This window comes from Chelonia mydas, chromosome 9 (assembly GCF_015237465.2).
Source record: "Chelonia mydas isolate rCheMyd1 chromosome 9, rCheMyd1.pri.v2, whole genome shotgun sequence".
Classification (NCBI taxonomy): domain Eukaryota; kingdom Metazoa; phylum Chordata; order Testudines; family Cheloniidae; genus Chelonia; species Chelonia mydas.
In genome coordinates, this window is record NC_057855.1 from 8,160,550 (window position 1) to 8,187,849 (window position 27,300).

General features: G+C 61.2%; 1 protein-coding gene across 5 annotated transcripts in view; it reads right to left on the reverse strand.

Annotated features, from left to right (window-relative positions):
* CLCN2 (chloride voltage-gated channel 2) overlaps window positions 1-27,300 on the reverse strand; it is a 44,989-nt gene that overhangs the window by 5,173 nt on the left and 12,516 nt on the right. The window contains exons 2-20 of one of the 5 annotated variants that reach the window (XM_037908733.2): window positions 25,043-25,199; window positions 11,895-12,026; window positions 11,326-11,454; window positions 11,011-11,144; window positions 10,651-10,728; window positions 9,691-9,769; window positions 8,120-8,245; window positions 7,655-7,739; window positions 7,311-7,412; window positions 6,902-6,986; window positions 6,423-6,578; window positions 6,110-6,179; window positions 5,203-5,313; window positions 4,501-4,714; window positions 4,023-4,156; window positions 2,411-2,595; window positions 974-1,076; window positions 802-875; window positions 571-630 (exon numbers count right to left, since the gene is read on the reverse strand). In XM_037908733.2, coding sequence (XP_037764661.1) covers window positions 571-630; window positions 802-875; window positions 974-1,076; window positions 2,411-2,595; window positions 4,023-4,156; window positions 4,501-4,714; window positions 5,203-5,313; window positions 6,110-6,179; window positions 6,423-6,578; window positions 6,902-6,986; window positions 7,311-7,412; window positions 7,655-7,739; window positions 8,120-8,245; window positions 9,691-9,769; window positions 10,651-10,728; window positions 11,011-11,144; window positions 11,326-11,454; window positions 11,895-12,026; window positions 25,043-25,199 — 2,214 coding nt within the window. Of the gene's footprint in view, window positions 1-570; window positions 876-973; window positions 1,077-2,410; window positions 2,596-4,022; window positions 4,157-4,500; window positions 4,715-5,202; window positions 5,314-6,109; window positions 6,180-6,422; window positions 6,579-6,901; window positions 6,987-7,310; window positions 7,413-7,654; window positions 7,740-8,119; window positions 8,246-9,690; window positions 9,770-10,650; window positions 10,729-11,010; window positions 11,145-11,325; window positions 11,455-11,894; window positions 12,027-24,883; window positions 24,978-25,042; window positions 25,200-27,300 lie in introns of those variants that run through there. The other 4 variants (XM_043522813.1, XM_043522812.1, XM_043522809.1 and 1 more) reach the window with 4 other exon arrangements.

Consider the following 27,300-nt stretch of genomic DNA (forward strand, 5'->3'; position numbering starts at 1 on the left):
AGCGTAATTAGGCTCCCACTGGATCAGCTGGGAGAAGGTGAAATGGGATGGGGGGGGTCAGATCAGGGACCATACTGTGCTGAAAGTCCCCAGAGCTCAGGATGTCTCCTGGAGTGGAGCGGGGGGTGTGTCTGTGGGGTGGGGGGATGGACATAGGAACTCCGCTCTCCTTGCCCATCCTCTGCACGTGGCAGACAGGCTGTATGGGGGCATGGCAGGCAGCGGCCGGGGCCAGTCTCTGCAACACAGGGATGCTTCTGCTTCTTGCCCCTTGGGCCACCCTGATCGTCACCCGTGTGCTGGGAATCAGGACGCCTGGGTTCTATCCCTGGCTCAGCTGCTGCCTGGCTGCCCGGCTCCCCGCCTTTGCGCCTCGGTTTCCCCACCTGTAAGCAGGTGTGGTGACCCCACAGCAGGGCCCGGGGATTAATTAAGGCGTGCTGGGAAGGGCTCTGCAGCTGGAAATCCTGAAGGAGGCTGCAGATGGTTGGAGGTGTGGGGCGCCCTCAGCACAGTCGGGGGGAGGGTGGCGGCTGGCCTGTGGTTGGCCAAGGTGCGGCACACACTTACCGCGATGGAAATGCGGACGCGCTTCAACTTGCGCTTTTCGGGTGGTGCTGAATTCTCAGACTTTTTAGCCACGAGAAAAACAGGAGAGAAGACAGAGGCATTATGGGAAACCACAGCGGCCTGGCCGGGTGCCATCGCCCCAGGGCCTCGGGTGGGGGCTGGGCACAGAGCAGGGGCCAAGGTGCCATGGTGGTGGGGAACACCATCTGGGGGGGATGGAGGGGCACTCACCTCAGCGGGCTCCGTGGCAGTGCTGGTGCAGAAGAGGCTCTTGAGGGCAATGCCCGAGTGATCTGGGCTCTTGGCTGGGGACACACAAGCAGAGAAACCGTTAGTGCAAAGGGCAGTGAGCCGGGAGCCTGGCCGGCACTATGGGGCCCACGGGGACGGGGGGGGGGCTCACCTGTGGGGCTCTCCAAGGTGCTGGGACTTCGCTTGAGTGCCGGCTTCAGGGGCTTGCGGGACTCTCCGTGTGGCGGGGCCGATGAGGATTCCTCCGTGCTGATCTGGGGGCAGCATGTACAGGGGGCTTGAACCAGCACCTGAGCCTGGTAGGGTGGGGTGAGTCCAGGGCATCCCACCCCCAGTTCCCCAGGTGGGATGGGGAACGATGTGACGAAGTGGGACTGTTCTTAATGTTTCCTCTGAATAGTGTGGGGGTGCCTCAGTTTCCCCTAGGCAGTTCTTAAGTATCTAGGTGGTGGGGTAAGGGTGTATGATCATTGCAGAGCCCTAGAGGGCAGGTGTGTGCAGGGGTCTGGACACAGAGAATGGCCGACACCCTGTTTCCTGGCAACTGATGGCCTGGGCCCTTCCCCCCTGCAAGGTGAGAGCTAAAGGGTTGGAGAACAAAGGAATCAGGTGACCTCCTGGCCCGGGAAAGGGACAAAGCCCAGGGGAGGAGGGGCTGGAGGGAGTTTCAGTTTGGGGCTGGCTGGGACATGGAGTGAAGGGCAGACGTGGTTGTCTGGCTCACTGCCCCCCAAAATGGACCCGGCTGAGGGGTCCTGTTCTCTGCACCTACAAGCTCTGTGTTAGACCATGTTCCTGTCGTCTAATAAACCTCTGTTTTACTGGCCGGCTGAGAGTCACGTCTGACTGTGGAGTTGGGGGGCAGGACCCTCTGGCTTCCCCAGGACCCCGCCTGGGCAGACTCGCTGTGGGAAGCGCACGGAGGGGCAGAGGAGGCTGAATGCTCCGAGGTCAGACCCAGGAAGGTGGAGCCGGGTGAGCTGTGTGTCCTGCAGACAGGCTGCTCCCAGAGAGGAGACTTCCCCAGAGTCCTGCCTGGCGTCGTAGGGAGCAGTTCCAGAGCAGCGCCCGGGGACTCCGTGACAGGCGAGTCCAGGGCATCCCATCCCCAGTTCAGCAGGGGTGGGGGGGGCAGAATGTCCCACAACCAGCCAGGTGGGATGGGGAACCATGGGCCTGGGGCATCCATACCCCATCCAGCCCAGCCCAGTTCAGGGAGGCATAGTTCTGGGATGCCCCATTACCAGGCCAATCCAGAGCAGCCCAGGCCAGAGGGAGGGCGGGTAGGCAGGGGCCCAAGGTGCACCATCCAGGCCAGGAAGATTTAGGCCAGGGGACCTGCGCTCACAGCCAGCCCAGACTTGACCAGATTGGCATGAGGAACGGGGGGGGGGGGGGGGGGGGGGGGGGGGGGCGCTCCCAGACAGAAGCCTCTCCAAGGCCTGGGAGCGCTGGGTGCTTTGGGGTTTCCAGCCAGCGGCTCCCTGCGTGGCAGTGGGGTGAGGGTGCAGCGGGCCCCGGGCATCCCATCACCAGCCCAGCCCTGGCAGTCGGGCAGGGGATCCCCATGCTGCCCCCTGCCTCTCACCTGGAACTGCACTCCCGGGTGGGAGGCCCCGTGGCCGGCCTTGTCCTGGGGCTTCTCGGCGACGCTGCTCCTCCCGGCCTGCGCCCTCTCCTGCACGTACTGCAGGCGGCGCTGGTAGCCCAGCTGGCCGCTCAGCAGAGCTGCCACCTGGGCCCGCTCGATGGAGCCCAGCAGGATCATGGACTCTGCAGGAGACCAGCCCCGAGGGGCCGCCAGCCCGTCAGCTTGGGGGTCACAGCTGGGAGCGGCGTTAGCTTCCCCGGGGGCTAGATCCACCCCCTCCCCAGCCCCCAGGGTGGAGACCCAAACCTGAGCCCTCAGGAGAGCTGCCATGCCTCCTTGCAGGAGGGCTCAGGCTGCCAGCCCATTGGCAGGGCTCGGGGAGGGGATGCGGGGAGGATGGGACAGGTGTGCCCTGCAGGACTCCTGGCTCCCAGGCCTGTCCGTCCATCTGTCCATGGAGCAGCAGCTGAAAATGAAAAACCCAGTCCCACCCAGGCTGGAGGCACCGGGGTCCACCCTCCCCGGGCAGGGTGGGGTGTCTCTAAGAGCAGCTGCCACATGGGACAGAGCCTGCTTGGTCTTCCTGTTTCAGCACGAGGATGCGGGAGGCCCAGGGCTCTGAGCTTGGGGCTGGGAGACAGCAGGACTCCTGGGTCCTATTCCTGGCTCTGCCCCAGGCTTGCTGGCTGACCTTGCGCCAGTGCCTTCCCCTCTCTGGGCCTCAGTTTCCCCTATTGCAACCCGGGGATAACTGCTCCGGGGGAGGGGGCAAAGGCACAGTGCCCAGAAAAGGGAAGGGACCATCAGGGTCTCCTACAACTGGGCCTGAACTCCCCGCTCTGTGCCCAGGTCTGCTCCCTGCCCACCAGTGTGCCCGCGGGATGCTGGGTCCAGGCTGATGAGTCTGGGACCCTTGGGTCTGCTTGCTCTGGAGCAGGGCCTGGGACTCTGGGGCAAGCAGGAAGGCCCCACAGTGCCCACAGGCAAGAACTGAGAGGTTCTGCTTCAGGCACCAGCTCATGTGTGAGGAGTTGTGGGGTCTCAGCTAACAGAAGAGCCCTGAGCCCCACCCTCTGCAGTAAGGAGGCCCATCCTCCTCCCCTTCCCCGCCACTCCTGGTTATTTGCCGTCTGGCTCTGAAGTGGGGTGAGGAAGGATCCACTGAAAAAGGCTGCACTGGCCTTCCTGTTTCCGTTAAACTTTACAGATTGCCATGGTAACGCAGCATCCTCTGTCGCCACGGTAATGGGCATGGCAGACAGGCAGAGGAGATAAACGTCAGAGTGGGCTGTCGTCTGGCACAGGGCCGGGCAGAAGCTCAGGATGATCTCAGTGCCCGGCCCCTCGCCAGGGAGACGGGCCCAGTGCCAGAGCACTGCTGACCCGGGAGTCCGCTGGGGGTGCTGGGTGGGGAGGGGCTCCCGACGGCCACTCTGCGGGCAGCCTGCTCTGCCCAGGAGGGCTGTGCTGGCCCAGGGGCTGGGCACACACGGATGGCATGGCCAAGAGTGAGCTGGGCACAGCCCAGGCTGGCCAGGGCACGAGGCACTCTGGACCCCCCACCCCCCCGTGGCCGTCGCCTGTTCCCTGTGCGGCCCCCACATCTCACCAGCCGACTCCACCAGAGCCAGGCTCTTCAGCTTGGTGTTGTACAGCACCTCCTGCAGGTTGCGGTACTTGCAGTTCAGGGTGATGTAACGCACGTCCCGCACCATGATGTCCTCCACCCGCAGGTTGTACTTCCTGCAGAGAGCAAGGCACGGCCCTGAGCAGGGGGCGGGAGGGCTGCTGCCGAGCGCTCAGCCCTGCCGCGCAGGTCCCGTCCAAGCTACGCTCCCCCAGCACCTTGGGGGCAGGTGAGCGGCTCATCTGGGGGTGTACAGGCTGGGTCCCGGTCCCAGCAGTCCCCCAGGCCTGGGAATCACAGCGGCTGCTGCATGGTTCTAGTGCCCATCACCAGTGTGTTTAGGCTCCGAGCGGAGCTCCTGGCCTGGGTCCCCTGAGCTCCCGAGAGCTTTGCCCTTGAGAGGGGCTTCCTGCAGAGGATCCAACTCCCCCCGGGGAAGGGAGCCCGGGCAGGCCCTTACTCCTGGTGCCCCCAGCCCAGCTCAGGCAGGTACGGCAGCTTCTTGATGCGGATGATGCTGTCGTAGAGTGAGGGCTGCAGGCTCTGAGCCACGGCGTTGGCCAGGATGACGGCGATCATCACGGGCAGGATGTGGGAGATCTGGCCCGTCAGCTCGAAGACGATCACGGCGGTGGAGACCGTGTGGGTCACGGCGCCAGAGAGCGCAGCTGCTCCTGTGCGTGGCAGAGAGCGCCACAGTGAGACCCCGGCAGGGCTGGCATGGTCCCGAGCCAGACCCCACGGAGCTGCCCCACAGTGACGCCCCCCAATGAGCCCCAGCCCCCCCAGCAGCCCCAGGGAGGGGGACCAGTATGTGACCCCTATGGCACAGCCCCCCACAGCCCCCCAGGGAGCCCTGAAGCTGCTCTGCCAACCCATCTGCACCAGCCACCAGCCTCCTGCTGCCGCCTGCTCCCATCACGGGCCCAGAGGCGAATTGGGCCCTGGCTCCCTGGTCCTGGCGCCCTGGAGACATCCCCCTCCGGGGAGGAGCCTAGACACGTCTCTGTGGTCGTACAGATTTGGGTTCCCCTGAACAGCCTGGCTCACTCCAGGGCTGGCAGGAGGGAGATGCACCTGCACCACGAGTAGGTTCTTTGGGCGGTCGGACTGGCTGGAGCCCGTGGCAGCCTCTCCTCGGCCGCGGAAACGTGGTGCTTACCTACCACGGCGTAGCCCCCCGGCACGATGCGGTAGGTGTTGCTGTCGGTGTGGATGCCATCCGGGAACCAGGCTGCCATGCTCTCTCCTACCAGCCGGCCGAAGGCCGCACCTGCCCAAGGAGACAGGGGTCAGAGTGAGTCTGGGGGCAGCCCAGGCAGCTTCAGGGAGGGGAGAAAATCGGTTGTATCCTGCTGCCTCTGGCACGGTGCCCATCCCTGTGGCGACGCGGCTGCTCAGGGGGCAGTTGCTGCTCCGCCAGCTCTGAGCTCCACAGCAGGGCCCTGCCCAGGGCTGCCAGCTGCTGTGCCCTAGGGAGCCAGCTAAGCAGACGTCCCAGCCCCTTAGTGCTGCTGGGGAAGTGGGAGCCGGAGCAGCACCATGAGAGGTGGCCCAAGGTGGCACTAGGGTCTGTACCCCCTATGGCTGTTCCCTGCCCCTTCCTTCCCGCCCTGGGTGGATGGGGATCTAGAGTGAGGCTGGTGCTGGCTGCATGCTCCCGCAGGGGCAGGGGAGGGGTGCTGTGCCACCCAGCGCTAGTGAACACTGAGCCGCCACCACTCAGACCAGGGCTGAGAGGTACCGAAGCTCCTTCCCAAAGCCCTGAGCAGGCCTGGCACTCCGGGAAAGGGCCTGCCCCGAGGGGCAACCCCCGGCATCAGGACCCCATCACACTCATGGGGCACCAGCCACACCAGGGAGCTGCCACTGTTGCCAGAGGACAAAGGCCAGCACAAGGGGACTGTGGGCAAACCAGCTCTCTCCTCTCTGCCTGGAGGGGCTGGTGAGTAGCTCGTGGAGGCGCTGCCCCTTTGGGAGCTGGGTGGCACGGCTAGGGCTGCCCTGGGCTCTGCACAGGCAGGCCGGCTCAGGGCGAGGCTAGGAGTGCCTCCGGGGCTGGTACTCACCAATGACAAAGACGGGCATGAAGGTGCCGCAGGGCACTGGGATGGTGGTGGCCAGGGCTGACATCCAGAACTAAGGGCAGAGAGATGAGGCAGAGGTCATCCAGCCAGCCAGATCCTCCGCACACCCACCCAGCCAGCGCCATGCCCATGCCCACCCAGACCACACCCACCCATCCAGGGGCCTGACCACACCCCAGCCAGGGCCACACCCATCCAGCCAGGGCCCCTCCCACACCCCAGCCCCGGTGGGGGGGAAGGGGAGGAGGAGAGGGGGTGTGAGCTGGGCAGCCCCAGCCCTGGCGCGGGGACCCACCTTCATGAGGATGAAAACCAGCAGGGTGACGAAGACGTTGGCGTGCGAGTGCTTCCAGGCCTCAGAGATGCCAATGTACTCGAACTCCTCGGCCAGGCCCTGCTTGGCCCAGGTGCGGTTGTCAAACAGGGTCACCAGGGTGTCCTTCTGGCTGAGCTGCGGAGAAGGACCGTGGCAGGCAGGGTGAACCCGGGGCAGCGTCTCCACCCCATCTCCCCACCCTCCCGAGGGTGCTCCCTGTCAGGGACCTCGTGGGGGCTGGGTGCCCTCCCCAGCCCAGCCCATCACAGCATCTGGCCCTCTGGCTGCTGGAGATCTGGAAGACATCAGGGCTGACACTACTGGAGCTTTGGCTCCAGATGCCAGGGTCCCGGGTTCAAGTCACAGCTGGGGCAAGCACAGAGCAGCAGGTTCTCCAAATGAGTGCCAGTGATACCCACTGGGCAGGGCTGCCAGGCTAGGGTAGGGGAGCGGGTTACCTGGCCGGCCATGAACTGTCCGAAGCCAGGCGGGAAGGTGAGCGTGGAGATGAGCAGAGTGACCAGCGCGGGGAAAAGCAGGCGCCTGCGTGGGAGCAACATACATAGCAAGTGATCCCACCGCACCCACCACAACTGGCCCCAGCCCTCAGGGAAGGACTAGCACCACCCTGTGCCCAGCAGCTCCCATGCCAGCAGCTGCTTCATATGGAACCAAAGAGCCCAGCCAGCATGCAGCGCCCCACCCAGCTCAATCCCCTGCTCCCCAACCCCAACTCGCCCCAGTCTGGGTTCTCCCTCCACCTGCTCTTCAGCCAGGCCTGGTTCTGGGGGTGCTGTACTCAGCGCCCCCTGCTCTGGGATCAAAGGGCCCCTAGTCTCAGGGAGGGAGCCAGCAGGCACCACTTACTTCTTCATCAGGAAGCGGTTGATGGTCTTCTGCTTGCGCATGAACTGGACGATCTTGCGGTTGAAGTAGACAAAGAGTGCCCCTCCGAAGCCACTGGCAATCCTGGGGAGAGGGGCGTCCGAGTGAGCCACCACCAGGAAGCTACTGCTGGGGTGCTCCTGTCAGGGATGCGGGGGGGGCACTGAGGATGCCCCCTGCCCCAGCACAGGGGGCCTAGAAAGAGGGGAGAGTCCCCTCATATATCCCTCCCCGTCCCACCCAGGAAGTCTGATATCTCTCCCCCCTGCCCCGCAGCAATGCCCCCCCCCGAGTGGGGTTGGAGTGACAGAGGGCACTGGACTCACCCGATGACAGCAAAGGCGGGCAGCTCCTGCAGGTCGAAGGGGAAGTCCAGCCGGAAGCGGGTTTTGAACAGAGCCGTGATGGTCTCTGGGGGGGACGAGACACCGCGGGGGGGAGCGTGTCACCCAGGGGACCTCCAGGGAGGCCTAGCACCCGGACGCCCTGCTCCAATACTGGGAAGCTGCTCGCCACTCAGAGCATTGCGGCCCCTTGGGCCCATGCCATTAGGCCGGGCCTGGCTGGAGAACCCCATGGCCTTGTGTTGGACTCTGCTCCCCCCCAGCTCTGCCAGTGCCCCTCAATCCCAACCCCCGACTACCCCAACCCTGGGCTTCCCCCACACCCCAGCTCTGCCAGCGCCCCTCAATCCCAACCCCCGACTACCCCAGCCCTGGGCTCCTGCCAGCAGGGCAGTAGCTGGTGCAGGCTGGAGGGGCCGGTTCCCTGGGGGGCTGGGCGGGCTGTACCTTCGTCCTTGTTCCACACGGCGAGCACGCGGAAGATGAAGGCACTGAAGGTGGCGGCGAAGAACCCCCGCCAATAATTGCGGACGGCGAAGAAGGTGGACGTGACCTCGATGCTGAAGAGGACGCCTGGGGGGGCAGAGGGGAGGGGAAGAAGCAGTGCCACCATGGCCCCTTGGCACACAGCCCACACAGCCCGCGGCCCCAAGACGGGCCTCCCTGCCTGCCCACGCACAGTCCACGCAGGGGCTGGCACAGGGGGCACCAGACCCAGACACACCTCCTGGGGCATCTCCACTTCCCCAGGCTTTACATTTGTGTGCCAAGGCCTCTTGGTACCAGACTATAACCGCACGGGCAGCTCCTGGGGTTAGGTGGGTACCTTGGGTCCGTGTGGTTAGCCGCGTATGGGCACGGTCGCAATTTGCAGCTGGCTGGCCCTGAGGTGAGGATGGCAGCTGGGAGAGGGCCCCGAGCCACCCCCTGCCAGAGCCAAGCGGTCCCCTCTCCAGCCAGCTGGGCAGCCACCCCCAACAGCGAGTGGGTCCCGCCTTGGGGGCACAGGGGAGTGGTGTGAGTGAGTGGGCAGTGCTGGGGCATAAGCAGGGGCCAGCCCATCTCGGGGGAGAGGGGAAAAGGCACTGACAGTCCAGCTGGGGCAAGCAGGAGGGACAAGCATACACAGACAGATGGACAGAGGGGGACACTGCGAAGAGTTAGACACGTCACCAACCTAGGAGCGCAAAGCTGCGAGGGAGCCATGGGGCCGGAGCTGGGCCTCCCTGGAGCGCAGAGAGGAGGGGAAAGGAGGAGACATTACATCTTCTGGGGGGAGCACCCTCCACGCAGTGGCCTCTGCCACCCCCGCCATGGGCACAGAGCCTTGGGGACGCCCCTAGGCACCCGGGAGGCCAGTCCTGGCCGGTGCGTGTCTCTGGAGCCCAGGGTACCCGCAGCGTTGAGGTGGGGGAGTTCTGGGGGCTGCTGGGCTCCCTCCCGGGAGGCCCCTACAGACGGGGCTGGTGCCCTGGGGCCTGTGTGCCCGGGGCATGGGCAGGGCAGTCAGGGAGCGGCTTGCCTGCGGTTGGGGGGAAAGCGAGAGGCAACATAATGGCAGAGTGCGGGGGGGATTGGGGGCTAGTCCGGGCACAGCTGTGAGGAGAGAGGAAAGCAGGGGGCTGCGCCCAAAACCCTGAGTTCATCTGGCCTGCACCCCCCATAGCATCCACCTGTGTCCACCCGCCCCGCTGCATGGGGGGTGTCAGGTGGGGACCCCAGAGACTTGGGGGGAAGAGGCGGTGGCCTGTCCCAGGCCTCGCTCCCGGCCAGTTTGGTGGCCAGCCAGGCCCAGATGTGCAGGGCCTCCCCGGCCGTGTGGCTGTCCCCACCAGATCAGGGTCTTGGAGACGCGAGGTGCAAAGGCCTGTGAGAGGGATGGGGCCCCCTGGCCAGGCACAGCTCCCATGCTGCCCTGCTGGAGGGCTGGGTTAGCTCAGAGCCATGGGCAGCCCTGGGATCAGGCAGGGCAGGGGCAGGGGAGGGTCCAGCCCCACAGCCCGCATGGCCGGCTCTACCTCCGATGGGGGCAGCAAAGCAGCAGCCGACGCCCACGGCACAGGCAGCCGCCAGCATCTCGATATTGCGAGACTCATTCTGCAAGGCAAGAGAGAGCAGGAGACAATGGAGGGCAGCGCCAGGACGGGAGCTTCCTGAGGGGACACGCCCCAGGCAGCCGTGGCCAGAGAGACCCTCCCGAGGCTCACCGCTCCCCTGCCATGGCTGGAGACACCCTTCGAGGGGCTCACCCGCTCTCCTGCCAGGGCCAGAGCCACCCTCCCTCCCCACCCAGCCATGGACAGAGACACCCCCCGTGGGGCTCACCCTCTCCCCTGCCATCGCCGGAGACACCTCCGAGGGGCTCACCGACTCCCCTGCCAGGGCCAGAGCCACCCTCCCGCCCCACCCAGCCATGGACAGAGACACTCCCCGTGGGGCTCACCCTCTCCCCTGCCATGGCTGGACCCCCCCCCAAGGGGTTCACTCTCTCCCCTGCCATGGCCAGAGACACCCCCCATGGGGCTCACCCTCTCCCCTGCCAGGGCCAGAGCCACCCTCCCGCCCTACCCAGGCACGGCCAGAGACACCCCCGTGGGGCTCACCCTCTCCCCTGCCATGGCTGGACACCCCACCCCCAGGGGTTCACCCTCTCCCCTGCCTTGGCCAGAGACACCGCTCATGGGGCTCACCCTCTCCCCTGCCATGGCCGGAGACACCCTTCAAGGGGCTCACCCTCTCCCCTGCCAGGGCCAGAGCCACCCTCCCGCCCTGCCCAGCCATGGCCAGAGACACCCCCCCATGGGGCTAACCCTCTCCCTTGCCAGGGTCAGAGAGAACAAACCTCCTGCCCCCCAGCCCAAAGGTCCCTCCGCATACCTGAGAGCCCCCACCCGCCGCCCAATAGACCTGCATTCCCAGACCTGCCCCCGGTACCCGTTCGGTCAGCACCCGCAGGCCGCACAGCGTCAGCCTCTCACCTTGTAGATGCCTCCAAAGAGGGAGAGGAATTTGCTGAGCAGGGTGGCGCACATGCTGGCAATGTGGACAAAGGGCCCCTGTGGGAAGAGTGCCAGGGACCGGTTACCACGGGCACCCAGCCTCAAAGCAGGGAGCCTTGTGGGAAGACTTGCTCATGGGCAGAGCTGCCCACCCACCGCACCTGGCACACGCCCCCCCAGCGCCGCCCGCCCACTGCACCTGGCACACGCCCCACCGGCAGCGCCAACCACCCACCACATCTGGTTCATGCACCCTGGTAGGGCCGCCCGCCCACTGCACCTGGCACCCAGCTTGTGCCCCCTCCGGACATGGCCCAGTAGCTCCTCTGCCCCTCTTACCTCCTTGCCCAGGGGCATCCCGCTGCCCAGAGCACAGGTCAGGCCGATGACCTTGGCCACGAAGGTTTTGAGGGTGAGATACTCCTTCAGCACCACACCCCGGAGAATTGTCTTCATCTCGGGGATGCCAGAGCCTGGGGAAGGGGATGGGTGAGCACTCAGAGAGAGGGTCTGTACCCTTTTGGGGGGGAGGGGAGATCCAGGTTCAGCCCCCCACCCCCAGGCCGGAAAGCTGGGCACAGGAGGGGTGATTCCCCCAGGCGTGGCCTCGCAGAGCGGGCTGGGGGATCCCAAGGGGCAGGGGCTGGCTCCTACCCACGGCCTGCGGGGCCAGGATCTGGGTGAAGCCGGCCGAGAAGGTGATGAGCACCACGGGGTAGGTGACCCAGGCCATGTACTGCAGGAAGATGTTGGTGTCCAGGCCCCCGTACATCCACTTCTGGGCTGCGGAGAGATAGGGGGAGTCACTGAGGGGTCTTGCTGGGATCAGGGTCCCTGGCTCCCCAGAGGGATTGAGCCTGGCCCAGCCCAGGGGAGGGAGGGCACAGATGGGGCCCCACTATGGGTGACAGGGCCCCATCCAGAGGGGCCAAATGCTTCCACTGCCGGGAGCCTCTGCTCAAGGTAGCCACCACGTCAAGGGACTGAGCCCAAACCCACGGGGAGAGACAGCACCCCTGGGCAGCAGCCTGCCTGGCCACGCCTCGGACCCATCCCTGCCTGGCTGACACCTACCCAGCCCCACACCTGGGCCCAGCCCCCTGGCTGACAGGGTACCCAGCCCCCCACCTGGGCAATCCTGGCTGTGCCCTCAGGGTGCCAAGGGGACCAGCTGCCTGGCTCAGGTTGTGGGCACAGAGGCAAGTGGCCCCGGCCCCCCTCACCTTGCAGGCAGGTGGCTATGGCGAAGTCCATGGCCCAGCTCACCAGCGCCATGACCAGCCCCAGCAGGATGAGGAAGATCCAGTCCTCGCCCACCTTGGAGATGAGGAACTTCTGGCATCGCACGGTGCAGACTGTGGGGAGAGCGCGGGAGCTGAGCGTGGAGGGGGAAGGGCTCACCCTCCCTGCCCAGCCCCTGGAGGCAAGATTAACCCACCCCTGTAACCTGTCTCCCACACGGCCACGGGGATGGGCAAGGCTCAGACGCATGCAGAATCCGCACAGAGTCTCTTTGCAGCGATCCAAGCTCTCCAGCAATGGGCCACTGGGGCACTGGGGGTAGGGGAAAGGGGAAATTGTGGGCTGGGGGAGTGTCCAGGACCCAGGCAGCCAGGTGGGCTGGGACACGGCCCCGGCAGACCCTCGGGGGTTAGCACAGCCTGGGTATCTGCACTGAGCTCCATGTCAGCTCCTCAGGACAGGGCACAGGGGATGGGCAGAGCCAGCCTGTGCCCGCTCCGGCTATTTGCCCTGGCTCCTGCCCTGGCCACAGGGACCTCGCAGGACGGGCTCAAGCCTCTGTCGCTCAGGGAGAGATGGGGATTGGAGGAGAGAAGTCAGAGCAGTCGGGCGCAGGGCCAAACTCCAGGAGAAGGGACACCCTCGGGTAGGGCTGGCCAGGGGTCCAGGGGTCCAGGAGGGTGCTGAGCCTGAAGGACCCAGGGGAGGGAGGAGCCGGCTCAATGCTCCCTGGGGACCCCAGCTGCCTTTGCATGGGTCAGCTCCTAGGAAAGGCATGGGGGAGCCCACTGGGGGTGGGGCTGTGCCCCCCGGGTGCCCTGAGCTCAGGGGGCACAGGCTGAACTGGCTCCAGGGCAGCGAGCCAACCAGCAGCTTGTGTTAACTCACCTGCTCTCGCCCAGACCTCAGCAGTGCTGGGCAGAGCAGCCCAGCCCCACACCCCCAGCTGGGGAGAGAGACAGGGAAGGGCCCATCCCCAGGGCTCTGCCTGGCCAGGGAACCTGGCACAGGATGGCAGAGAGGAGCACGCAGCAGGCGGGTCACCTGGGGCCCACCCACCCACGACTGAAGCTGCCCCAGCCCAGAGCGCCCCTCAGCCAGGAACACATGGGCACAGAGCTGGGAGGTTGCTGGGCAAATGGTCCTTCCACCCCACAGCTCTGCCAGTGCCCCTCAGTCCTGACCCACAGCCCCCTGCTATCCCAGCCCTGGGCTCCCCACCCACAGCACCGCCAATGTCCCTCAGTCCCAGCCTAAGCTCCCTCTAAGCTACGTGGCCGCGCAGAAGGCTCTCGAGGGCCACGCAGGCAGGGAGAGGCACCTCTCCCCTGGCCCCAGCCTTGGAGTTGCTGCAGCTGGAGAGAGGCGCCTTTCCCCCGGCCCCAGGCTGCTGCAACGAGAGAGGGCTGGGGGAAGTCCTCTCTCCCTGCCGCGGCCCCAGGGCAGCCTGCACCCCAAAGCCCTTGTTTCTGGCCCCCTCCCAGAGCCGCCCTCACCCCCCTGCACACCAACCTTCTGCCCCAGCCCTGATCCCCCTCCCGCACCCCAAACCCATCATCTCTGGCCCTACCCCAGAACCCACAGCCCCAGCCAGAGCCACCACCCCCGCACACCCCAACCCTCTGGCCCAGCCCTGAGCCCCCTCCACACTCCGAACCCCTGGGCCCCACCCCCGCCACACATCACCTCCATCTTGGTGCACGTAACAAAATGCATTCCGCACATGGATGTAAAAATTTAAGGGAACATTGGTCCCAACCCACAGCCCGCACCGCTATCCCAGCCCTGGGCTCCCCTGACCCATAGCTCTGCTGGTGCCCCTCAGTCCTGACCCACATCCCCCGCTGCTATCCCAGCCCTGAGCTCCCCGACCCATAGCTCTGCCGGTGCCCCTCAATTCCGACCTACAGCCCCCGCTGCTATCCCAGCTCTGGGCTCCCCCGACCCACAGCTCTGCTGGTGCCCCCCAACCCCGACCCTGCAGCCCTCTGCTCTCCCAGCGCTGAACAAAGATGCCCCTGGTGCCAGTTCATAGTGGGAGCTGCGCTGCGGGCAGTCCAGCAGAGACGGCTGCAGACGGAGACCCACAGTCCACTTGTCTCACACGCCAGACAGCCCTGGACGTTGACATTTACATCACTCAGGGACCTGCCACAGCAGAGTGCCCTCAAAGGCCACGCTGGGGCAGAGTGAGAACTGCAGGGCCCCTCAACACCAAGCTGGGGTGTGGGGGAAAGAGAGGCAGGGCAGCACAGCGCCCCCTAGTGCCAGGCTGGGCACGCGGAGATGGGCAGGGTGCAGCAGCACAGCGCCCCCTAGTGCCAGGCTGGGCACGCGGAGATGGGCAGGGTGCAGCGGGGCAGCAGCACAGCGCCCCCTAGTGCCAGGCAAGGGTGTCATTTCAAAAAATCCAAAGGATGTGGGGCAAACTAGTGTCGGCATATGGAACATGATAGGTGATTATATTATATCCTGCAAAGTGGGGAGGCAAGTGGAGCATATCGACCTATGACAAGTCTGGGGGACAACTGCCCTCTTGCCCCATAGCCAGTGATGCCACTGAGGCTGGGTGCAGGGACACGGGCTGGGGCCGTCAGTCTCATCTCTCCTGGAGCGAGGTCTCTCGCTCCCCACCGGCCGTGTTTCTTCCTCCCAGCCCTGGCACGCAGGGCACAGAGCCAAACACTTGCTAAGTGCCTGCGAGGTCTCCGGGGAGCGGGGTGTCGGGGGAAGTGAGGCAAGGCTGCTCGCAGCCCCGAAAGCCCTCAGCTGGGATAGCAGCGGGGGATGTGGGTTGGGACCAATGTTCCCTTAAATTTTTACATCCATGTGCGGAATGAATTTTGCAACGGGGAGACGTCCCGGGGGGAGAACAGGGCAGAGGAGGGGGCATTGCTGCGGTGCAGAGGGTGAGGCATGAGGCAGGCCAGAGGGATGGCTTCTGGAGCTCTGAGGGGCCTCTAGAGACCCAGCCAGCGAGGAGCCAGCCCCAAGGCTGAGCAGGCACCTAAGGGATGGGCATCTCTTGAGCCCTGATGGCTGGCGGCTCCCTGGCAATGAGCAAGCCGGTCTCCTGGCCGATGTCTGAGCAAAGCAGGGGCTGATGCCGATGCTGCTGTGCCCACAGCAAGGGGCCCCACGGCAGCTCCACGGCCCAGAGCCACAGGGCTTGGCAGCATCGTGGCTTGGCAGCCCCAGCTGGCCCCAGCAGCCAGCCCGAGACTGAGGCTTCTCTGCCCCCACCTGTACCTGGGGCAGCTGCTCCGCTCAGCCTGCCACCCTAGGGCCTGGGCTCCCCCAGAGATCCCACCAGCCCCCATGCTCCTGGCCTGCAAAGCACTGGGGTCTGGGGCCGGGTCCTCAGCCTCGTCCGCCCTCTCGTGGCCAGTACCATTAGTGCAGCCCAATGGATTGCTGCAGGGAGCCAGCACTTGGCTAACACCGGACAATTGGCACCAGCACTGGGAGATGTGGGGGGGGGGATCCATCAGACCCAGAGCCCAGAAGAATGTGGCCTGCAGTGAGCGGCCCGGGATCAGACCGCACCCCGTACTGGCTCCCCCAGCCCTGGCGCCTACGCTCGGGATAAGCCCAGAGGGGAGGCTGGGGGAAGAGGAGGTGTTTCCAGGTCACCTGTGCCCCACTCATCCCAGCAGCTCAGAGCCTGCAGACACTGTGCCAAACTAATATGTAGATCCCAGACCCTGGGTATCCCTATGTGACGTTATTGATTTGAACGGGGACCGTACAGAACATTGTTGCAATCAAGGTCCTGTAGTGGAACCAAATCTTGTATAAAGGGAGTCAAATAAGGTGTCTAAGACAAGGTTGTGGTTTGCTGGTTATGATTATGCTGTCTGTGTATGTGTATCATTTTTGTGGTTAAAGTTATGAATATTGGCTCTATACTATCTGTAGTTCAAACTTGTGCTGTGCTTCTGGGTGACACCCCAGACAAGTTGGTGTCAGCTCTGCCAAGCCTGCTTGATGGCCCATGAAGAACCATCAGCTACACAATTGACCCATTGAGAGAAGGCAGATACGCCTGGTGACTCAGCAAGGCACGCAGGGACATGCCTAGGGACAGAACTCAGGTTTTCCCATGCCATGTGCTGGGAAGCTTGTCTTTGGAACAAAGAAAGAAAGACTACATGGCAAGAGACTATAAAAGGCTGTCAAGTATCAGGGGGTGGCCGTGTTAGTCTGTAGCCACAAAAACAACAAGAAGTCTGGTGGCACCTTAAAGACTAACAGCTTTATTTGAGTATAAGCTTTTGTGGGTAAAACCCCACTTCTTCAGATGCACGGCGTGAAAATTACAAATGCAGGCATTACATAATGACACATGAAGGGAAGGGAGTTACCTCAGGTGGAGAACCAGTGCTGACAGGACCAATTCGATCAAGGTGGATGTGGTCTACTCCCAATAATAGGTGAGGAGGTGTCAATTCCAGGAGAGGCAAAGCTGCTTTTGTAGTGAGCCAGCCACTCCCAGCCCCTATTCAAGCCCAAATTAATGGTGTTAAATTTGCAAATGAATTTTAGTTCTGCTGTTTCTCTTTGAAGTCTGTTTCTGAAGTTTTTTTGTTCAAGAAAAGCTACTTTTAAATCTGTTACTGAATGTCCAGGGAGATTGAAGTGTTCTCCCACTGGCTTTTATATGTTACGTTCCTGATGTCTGATTTGTGTCCAGTATTTGCAACCTGAAGCAAATACTCACCAGCAACAACACACCACACCACAGATACACTAATCCAGGAACCAATCCCTGTAGCAAACCTTGTTGCCTACTCTGTCCCCATATCTATCATCAGAGGACCCAACCACATCAGCCACACCATCAGGGGCTCATTCACCTGCACATCTACTAATGTGATATATGCCATCACGTGCCAGCAATGTCCCTCTGCCACGTACATTGGCCAAACCGGAGAGTCCCTTCGTAAAAGAATAAATGGACACAAATTGGACATCAGGAACTGTAACATACAAAAGCCAGTTGGAGAACACTTCAATTTCCCTGGACATTCAGTAACAGATTTAAAAGTAGCTTTTCTTGAACAAAAAAACTTCAGAAACAGACTTCAAAGAGAAACAGTAGAACTAAAATTCATTTGCAAATTTAACACCATTAATTTGGGCTTGAATAGGGACTGGGAGTGGCTGGCTCACTACAAAAGCAGCTTTGCCTCTCCTGGAATTGACACCTCCTCACCTATTATTGGGAGTAGACCACAACCACCCTGATGGAATTGGTCCTGTCAGCACTGGTTCTCCACTTGTGAGGTAACTCCCTTCCCTTCATGTGTCATCATGTCATGCCCGCATCTGTAATTTTCACTCTGTGCATCTGAAGAAGTGGGGTTTTACCCACAAAAGCTTATGCCCAAATAAATCTGTTAGTCTTTAAGGTGCCTCCAGACTCCTTGTTGTTTTTATAAAAGCCTGATGCCTCATCTCCATCTTGTCTGCAGTCCTGCTTCTTACTTCTGGAGGGACTTTGCTACAAACGGAAGCTCTACACAAAGGACTGAATGATCCATCCCAGCTGTGGATGTTCTCCAGAGACTTGATTTGAACCTGTAGCTTATTCCATCATTGCTACAAGCCTGAACCAAGAACTTGGCCATCACTGAATGTCATTGATTCCATTGAACCCATTCTCGCTCTCATCTCTAGCTTTTTCCTTTTATGAATAAACCTTTAGATTTTAGATTCTAAAGGTTTGGCAACAGCGTGATTTGTGGGTAAGATCTAACTTGTATATTGACCTGGGTCTGGGGCTTGGTCCTTTGGGATCGAGAGAACCTTCTTTCTTTTACTGGGGTATTGGTTTTCATAACCATTTGTCCCCATAACGAGTGGCACTGGTGGGGATACTGGGAAACTGGAGTGTCTAAGGGAATTGCTTGTGTGACTTGTGGTTAGCCAGTGAGGTAAAACCAAAGTCCTCTCTGTCTGGCTGGTTTGGTTTGCCTTAGAGGTGGAAAAACCCCAGCCTTGGGCTGTAACTGCCCTGCTTTAAGCAATTTGTCCTGAATTAGCACTCTCCGTTGGGTCCCATCAGAACCAGCATCATTACACCCTATAATCCTTATGCACCTCTCCGCTGCCCTCTGCTAGTGGGCACCAACAGATCCCTAGGGCCCATCCGATGGTTCCTCTCTGCCCTGGAGACTCTGGTCACCTGAGCTCACCCCTGAAAGCAGACAGCCTCTCCTCACACCACTATCCACTCATCACCTCCAGGCACACCCAGGACCGAAAGCACAGTCCCTGAGCAAGAACAGCCTGGCTTGGAGGGGTGCACTTGGGACCCTTCCACACCACACGTTGCGGCCAGCTGCCCTGGGCTCGGTTATAGTCATAGCGAAGACAAGGCCCTGGGCAGGCTTGGCGAGAGGCAGGAACTGTCCCCATCGCGGCCTAGCCAGCGCGGACCCAGCCTAAGGACGCCAGCGATAATTGGGGCAGGTGGTTCGGCAGTGCCGACGCAGGCCCGAGGAGTTCCCGGCCTCACGTTTGCCCATGGAGCGATGCTCCGCGTGACAGTGACGAGAACTCTGAGCTTGGCTACTGCATCAGGGCCCTGGCAGCAGGCTGGCAATGGTTGCCTGGAGGAGTGATGTGACTTGGGTTAGGAAATCCCTTTGCTGAGCCTGTTCTTAGCTTTCCTGCCACGCTGTCCCTGAAGGGGGGAAGCCCGGAGCACCCACAGCCTCCACAGAGCTCTGAGGGAACATGGGAGATCAACTGGGGGGCTCAGACACTGGTGCCCCTTGTCCTAACAGAGGATGTCAGACAAATGTCTTTGCCCCGGGGTGTGTCTTAAGGCCCCAGAGCTAGAAGCCAGTGACAGGACTCCACCCAGGCTCACTGGGCTTGGAAGCACGTGGCACCCTGCCACTGGATCCACTTGCAGCAAACTGGTGACTGGCTGCCTGGGATTGGCCCGCCAGGGTCTCCTCCTGTTGCGTGACAATAACCCCTGGACTGTGCCAAGCTGGCATCGTGCCAACTGCAGCTGCTGCAGCCGGTCCCTACCAGCCTCACACGGCCCAGCCTCCTGCGACACTCACTGGGGAGGCGACTGGGTCACCAGCATGTGTTGGACTCACTGGACACAGCATTCCCCAGAGCACTGCCCCCTCTGGGCTGCCCAGCATGGCCTCACGGGGCAGCTTCAGCACCCAGCCCTCACGACTGGGGCTTGGAAACAGACAGCAGCATCCACGGCCCTTCCCTCCTGAGCTGGGGCCCGGGTGCTTGGGGGAGCCCACTTGTGCCCCCCTTCTAGGAGCTCTGACATGACACAGAACTGCTGGGCTGAGGATCATGAGGGTGATGGGGTATCTGACATTGCCTACGGGCTAGTCCTGAAGTGTCCATCACCCTGGTCTCCCAGCTGCTGGAGTCCCCTGTTACCAATTGCCCAGATTCAAATGTGGGGGGTTTGGGGGTGCAGAATAAGCCCATACGGGGTCAGACCAATGGTCCATCTAGCCCAGTACCCTGTCTTCTGACAGTGTCCGGTGCCAGGTTCCCCAGAGGGAATGGACAGAACAGGTAATCACCAAGTGATCCATCCCATCACCCATTCCCAGCTGCTGGCAAACAGAAGCTAGGGACACCCAGAACATAGGGTTGCATCCCTGCCCATCCTGGCTATCCTCCATGAACGTGTCTAGTTCTTTTCTGAGGCCTGTTATAGTTCTGACCTTCACAACATCCCCAGGCAACAGGTTCCACGGGTTGATTGTGCATTGTGTGAAGAAATACTTCCTTTTGTTTCTTTTCTTTTTTGAGGTGTGGCGACCACACCGGCCCGCACTATTCAAGATGTAGGCGGACCACGGATTTATAGAGAGGCAACATGATATTTTCTGTCTTGTTATCTATCCCTTTCTTAATGGTTCCTAACATTCGGCTGCACATTGAGTGGATGTTTTCAGGGAACTATCCACAATCAGTCCAAGATCTCTTTCTTGAGTGGAAACAGCTAATTTAGACCCCCTCATTGTATAAGTATAGTTGGGATTATGTTTTCCAACGTGCATTACTTTGCATTTATCAACATTAAATTTCATCTGCTATTTTGTTGCCCAGTCACCCAGTTCTGTGAGATCCCTTTGTAACTCTTCGCAGTCTGCTTTGAACTTAACTATCTTGAGTAATTTTGTATTGTCTGCAGATTTTGCCACCTTACTGTTCACCCCTTTTTCAAGATCATTTATGAATATTTTGAACAGCACTGGTCCCAGTACAGACCCCTGGGGGAAACCACTATTTACCTCTCTCCATTCTGAAAACTGACCAGAAGGGAGAGAGGTAAATAGTTTCCTGTCTTTCCTACCCTTTGTTTCCTATCTTTCAACTAAAAGAAAAGGAGGACTTGTGGCACCTTAGAGACTAACAAATTTATTTGAGCATAAGCTTTCGTGCGCTACAGCTCACTTCACGAAAGCTTATGCTCAAATAAATTGGTTAGTCTCTAAGGTGCCACAAGTACTCCTTTTCTTTTTGCGGATACAGACTAACACGGCTGCTGCTCTGAAACCTATCTTTCAACTAGTTACTGATCCATGAAAGAACCTTCCCTCTTATCCCATGACTGTTTACTTTGCTTAAGAGCCTTTGATGCGGGACCTTGTCAAAGGCTTTCTGAAAGTCTAAGTACGCTATATCCACTGGATCCCCCTTGTCCACATGCTAATTGATCCCCTCAAAGAATTCTAGCAGTGCTGAGGCAGGATTTCCCTTTACAAAAACTATGTTGACTGTGCCCCAACAAATCATGTTCATCTATGCGTCTGATAATTCTGTTGGGTGCGACAGTTTCAGCCAGTTTGCGCAGTACTGAAGTCAGGCTTACCGGCCTGTAATTGCCGGGATCGCCTCTTGAGCCTTTAAAAAAAATTGGCACCACATTAGCTCTCCTCCAGTCATCTCGTACGGATGCTGATTTAAATGATGGGTTACATACCACAGTTATCAGAGTAGCAGCCGTGTTAGTCTGTATTCGCAAAAAGAAAAGGAGGACTTGTGGCACCTTAGAGACTAACCAATTTATTTGAGCATAAGCTTTCGTGAGCTACAGCTCACTTCATCGGTGAGCTGTAGCTCATGAAAGCTTATGCTCAAATAAATTGGTTAGTCTCTAAGGTGCCACAAGTACTCCTTTTCTTTATACCACAGTTAGTAGTTCTGCAATTTCACATTTGAGTTCCTTCAAAACTCTTGGGTGAATCCCACCTAGTCCTGGTAACTTATTACTGTTTAAGGTATCAATTTGTTCCAAACCCTCCTCTATTGTCACCTCAAGCTGGGACAGTTCCTAAGATTTGTCACCTAAAAAGAGTGGCTCAGGTGTGGGAATCTCCCTCATATCCTCTGCAGTGAAGACTAATCAAGGAATTCATTTAGTTTCTCCGCAATGGCCTTATCATCCTTGAGTGCTCCTTTAGCACCTCGATCGTCCAGTGGCCCCACTGGTCGTTTAGCAGGCTTCCTGCTTCGGATGTACTTAAAAATTCTTTGCTGTTACTTTTTGAGTCTTTGGCTAGTTGCTCTTCAAATTCTTTTTTGGCCTTCCTAATTATACTTTTACACTTCACATGCCAGAGTTTATGCTCTTTTGTATTTTCCTCACTAGGATTTAGCTTCCACTTTTTAAAGGATGCCTTCTTCCCTCTCTCTGCTTCTTTTACTTTGTTGTTTAGCCACAGTGGCACTACTTTGGTCCTCTTACTATGGTTTTTAATTTGGGGTATACATTTAATTTGAGCTTCTATTATGGTGTCTTTAAAAAGTTTCCATGCAGCTTACAAGCATTTCACTTTTGGGCAGAGGTGAAAGTAAGCCAGTACGCCCCGGTACGGTGTACCGGCAAGAGCTGGTGCACCGTACTGGGGCAGCCCGGCTTCCCCAGGGGGCAATTTAAAGGGCCTGGGGCTCCCAGCAGTGGCTGGAGCCCCAGGCCCTTTAAATTGCCTTCAGAGCCCTGCCGGAGCCCTGGGGTAGTGGCTGCAGGGCTCCGGCAGCTATTTAAAGGGCCTGAGGCTCCCCTGCTTCTACCGCCCGGGCCCTTTAAATAGCCACTGGAGCCCCACCACTGCTACTCCAGGGCTCCGGCGGCTATTTAAAGGACTGGGGCAGTAGAAGCAGGGGAGCCGCGGTCCCTTTAAATAGCCCCCGGAGCCCCGGGCTGCTGTTGCTACCTCAGGGGGGTGGGGGGGGGCACGTACCTTACAGGGTGGGCTGGGGCTGGCTCTGACCCCCTCAACCCCGCCCCTTCCGGGGGCCAGAGCTGGCCCCAGAGTACCCTCGACTTACTTTCACCCCTGCTTTTGGGTCTGTCCCTTTTAATTTCTGTTTCACTAACCTCCACATTTATGTGTAGTTCCCCTTTCTGAAATTAAATGCGACCGTGGTGGGCTGCTGTGGTGTTTTCCCTCCCACAGGGATGTTACATTTTATTGTGTTATGGTCACAATTACCAAGCGGTTCAGTTATATTCACTTCCTGGACCAGATCCTGTGCTCCGCTTAGGACTAAATCAAGAATTGCCTCTCCTCTGGTGGGTTCCAGGACCAGCTGCTCCAAGAAGCAGTCATTTATGGGGTCAAGAACATTTATCTCTGCGTCCCGTCCTGAGGTGACACGTACCCAGTCGATATGAGGGTAGCTGAAATCTCCCGTTAGTATTGAGTTTTTTATTTTTAAGATTTTTACCACATTTGACTCTCTCAGAGCAGAGCCTGCCTGCAGAACACCCCCACACCCCAACTTTCCATGTCCTCCCCGCCCATGCCGGCACATAGCTCACACTCCCCCCAGCCATGGGGGCATTCAGGTCCCCTCCCCACCCATAGAGGCTCTGTAAACACTGCGCTCAATACACACCTGCCCAGCTCGCACCCCCCTGCCCGGCAGCGCTCATGCCCCTTGAGTGCATCAGATGAGCTTGCCAGGGGCATGAGGCCATAGGGAATCTGGGCATGGCAGAACCCTAAGAGACCCCCGCAGCTCAGCAGGGGCCAGGAGCCAGCTGAGGGGCTGAAACAGAGCCCCCAGCGCCGGCCAGAGCAGCTAGAGAGGCCTGCTCTTTGCCCAGTCTCTAGTAGGTGGGAGCAGCTCCTCTGATTTCTGCCCTGGGCAGCGCCAGGGCAGCACCCCCAGACCCGGCCATGGAGCCAGGCCTGGGGCAAGCACATGAGGGACCCAGACCCAGAGCCAGGAAAACACGTGTCACAACATTGACACCACAGCCCTTAGCGGCACAGCGAGCCAGCTGGCCAGGGGCTCCACCCTGCCCAAGCAGCCGGGAGAGGAGCCAGCGGGGCAGGGGCCTGCTGGGGGGGCCCTGGGACACATGGGGCCATCGGAGCAGGCTGCGCTCTGACAGAGAATGTGCCTCAAGAACAATGCGAGCCAGAGCGACGCCAGTTGTCAAGGGGACTATTTTAGGGCCCCCAAGGGGGGGCGGGGGAGGTGCCCAGTGCCATAACCATGCCTGGGGGAGCCAGGGAACAGAACGTCCCAGTGCCGGGAGCCCACGAGTCAGCGCAGCACGGGGATGGAGGGTAGGTGTGGGGGGAGGACCCCCGCTAACCCTGGCACTCAGAACAGAGCCCCCCTGCAGCAAACACCCATACCCCTACTTTCCATGCCCTCCCTGCCCTACGCAGGCACACAGTTCATACTCCCCCCAGCCATGGGGATAGTCAGGTCTCCCCCCACCACACACATCCAGGCTCTGTTCACACTGCACTCAATGCACGCCTGCCCAGCTCGCCCGCCACCCCCTGCCTGGCAGTGCTCTTGCCCCTTGAGCGCAGCAGATGAGCCCGGCTCACCCGGCTGGGTGAGGAGTCACAGAACTTCCCGTCACAAAGGGAAATGCGCGTAATCGAAACGACCAGAAGAAATCACACATCTCCCCTGCTCCGACACACATGGGGATGGGGATTGGCCCCGTGTGCTGAGAACAGGGGATCTGGGTCCCTCACGTGGGCACAGGCAGGGAGGGGGAATCGTCCCGTCCCCACCCCGGCGTGGGCACAGGCAGGGAGGGGCCGCTAGTTATTTTTGGGAAGGCCACGTTTCTGCGGGTGCCCAGTTGGGCGGGTGTCGCTGCCCTCATTTGTGAGTGTCCAATGACAACGCGTGAGTAATTTTCTCTCCAGCGGCCCGGTTTGCGCCAAGGACATGGCCCAAATCCCCGTGTTGCACAGGGTGAGGTCACGCATGCTTAGCCTATTGTTACGGGTCACTGGCTGCTCTCCCTCCAGGAGGCACGGCCCAGCTCTGGGTCTGCGGGGCGGGCAGGGATGGAGACTTGGAAGGAGACCCAGAGCCAGGGAGCAAGAGAAAACAAAGAAGAAAGGGGACTGGTGAGCTCAGCAGTGCCCGGCTGGGGGCTGTGAGCCCCGGCACAACCACTGAGCCAGCAGCACAGCGTGGGCCAAATGGGACGAGAGAAGAGAGGCAGAGAGGGGAGGGAAGGGGGGCGGGCTGGGATGGGTGGAAAGAGGGAGGTGCAAGGGGGAGCGATGAGTGTGCACGAGGGACTGGGCATGCACCGGGGTGTGCACCAGGGTATGCATGGGGGCCCAGGCATGCACCAGGGAGTGCATGAGGACCCGGGCATGCACCGGGGTGTGCACGAGGGCCTGGGTGTTCACCAGGGTGCGCATGAGGGCCTGGGTGTGCATGAGAGCCCAGGCATGCGCTGGGATGTGCACCAGGGAGTGCATGAGGACCTGGGCATGCACCGGGGTGTGCACGAGGGCCTGGGTGTTCACCGGGGAGTGCACAAGGGCCTGGGTGTTCACTGGGGTGTGCACAAGGGCCTGGGTGTGCATGAGGGCCCAGGCATGCGCTGGGGTGTGTGCTCAGGCCTGGGCATGCATTGGGAGTGCACGAGGGCCCGGGGTGTGGTCGTGTATACACTAGGCCTGAGCGCACATACCCGTGCAGCAAGGACTCCCTGCGTGAGGCTGTAGGGAGCTGGGGAGGCTGTGGTCTCACTGGGCTGGAGGCCCGGGGGAGTGGGTTTCACAGGAGGCCCCCCCATCCCCATGCGATGGGGCAGCCCGGCCCGGGTGTCTGGCCCCGGCGGGCTCCTTACTGCGGCAGCGGGCGCAGCGGCTCTGGTCGTACTCCAGCAGCTCCGGCCCGAGGGCGCGCTCCTGTGGGAAGGCTTTCCGGTGCTTCTGCTGCTGCCGGATGCGCGCCGCCTCGTCCTTGGCAAAGGCTCCCAGGTCCTGAGTGTAGCGGCCATACATCTGGCAGAGAGAGCGCGGCGTCAGGGCGGGCGGCAGGCCAGACGGCGGGATAATCCGCCCTGTAGGCCCCCACCCGCACCAGGGCTCGGTGACCCTGGAGAGGAGCCTGCGGGAGAAGACGGGGGGTTTGCCTCTGCCCCCCGCCCCCCCCCCGGCACAGGCAGAGCTGGGGGAGCTGGCAGCTTGCGGGGGGGAGAAGCCCGTGGCTTAGCCCTTCCCCGAACGTCCCAGCCCAACCCCACTGCAGCCGCTCACACCAGCACCCCACACGCTGGGGTCTAAGGGCCGGCACACCTGGCCCCTACTCTCCACCTCCCTGACTGCCCTGCTTCCCAGCCCCGGGCTGCATTTACCTATCAACCCCCCCCTCCCACCCCCCGCTGGGTTTCCTTCTCCTCCCCCTGCATGGTGCCTTTACCCCACACAACACTGAGGTCACACATGAACAGCCCTGGGCCCATGTAGTGACGGGCCGCGCCGCTGGCAAGCAGGGCACAGGCCAGCCCAGTGGGCAATGGCCCTCTACAGTGTCCCAGCCTGCCTGGGACAGGCCTAGCCCAGATCCAGATCTAGGCGACCCCGTGCAGAGGCAGGGCCCCCTGGCTCCAGCCCTTTCCCAGCCGCACGAGGCAGGGGGCCGAGGGACGAGACAGCTGCAAGGGAGGGGGAGCGACAGGACAGCAAGGCCGGGCGTCCGTATGGGGCCCTTCAGGCTCCCAGCACTGCATGGACACAGCCACCCTCCCCCGCGTGGATGGGGAAACCAAGGCTGGGGAGCAACTGGCTCGGGATCAGAGTCTGTGCGGGAGCTGGGAGTCTCGAACCCAGGAGTCCCAACCCCCAACCCCGTGCTCCTCCCGTTGGGAAACGCTGCCAGGAAAGCAGGGCAAGAAGCAACAGGAGCAAACAGCTCTGCGTTGGCTGGATCCAGTCCTGGGGCCAGCCTCCAGGTCTCAGCCCCCCCTTTCCCACGGCAGAGAGGGGAATCCACAGGCAGACAGAGGCAGGGGTAGGCGCTGGGCTCCCAGCCTGGCCAGAACAATGCCAGGCAGATAAGGAAGCTTCACAATCAATAGCAATTGTTCCCCCCGTGCAATGCGTCTCCCAGCACCAGTGCCCAGCTGGGGTGGGCTGGCACCAGCACACAGCACCGCCCACCCAGTGACCCGCCCGTGGCAGCCTGACATCAGTGGCGGGCGTGTTCCCCACCCTGCCAGCTCCAGATCAGGGGGACGGCGGATTCCAAACAAGGGGGACAATCCCAGGGCTCATATCCCCCCCCCAGTTACCCAGAATGCAGCAGGGGCAGCTCACAAGAGGCCTCCCCACCATCAAGGGGATGGGCAGCCACTGGGTGCCAGCGATGGGCCAACCAGGTTGTTCTCAGCCTGCTCCATCGAGCTGGGCACAGCCTTTCAGAGTGGGCTTCCAGACAATTCCCTGCCCCTTAGGCCCCACCCTGCTGGGCCGCAGGCCAGGTGCAGGCCCAGTGAGGGGGCTCTGCAACACCCTAGACTCTGAATGTGCCCACTGGGAGCGGGGCCCTGCAGCTTGCTCCTTTCAGCCCCAGCGCTGGTGAGCTCTCAAGCTGCCAAGGCTCTTCAAGGGAGAGGCTCATTAAAGCTTTTCTCTTCTCTTAGATAGGGGATTCCAGCTCCCCCAGTCAGGGAGTCCCTGCAGGGGCAGACCAGGGGGGCAGATGTAGAGCAGGGTGGGTCCCCTGGGCTCTGGGGGGCACAGAGCAGCAGGGGGGCAGATGCAGATTGGAGGGACCCCGTAGGGTCTGGGGGAAGCTGCAGAGTGATAGGAGGGGAAGATGTAGAATGGGTGGGGGATTCCCCATGGCTTATGGGGGCAGGCACAGAGCAGGAGGCGGGGGGAGGGTCCCTGCAGAGCAACAGACTTGCATCGTCCAGTGGAGCTGATCCCGCTACCTGCGCCTGAACCGGTGGGTGAGCAGGGGCGCTGGGACGTAACCCGGTGCTGGCCCTGCTCAGGGGACGGTGACTGAGGACCACACCCAGAGATGGAGCCTTTCACCTCGAGGTCATTCTGGGAGCTCAGATGCAGCCCCAGTCAGTTACCGGAGAGCCACTGCCAG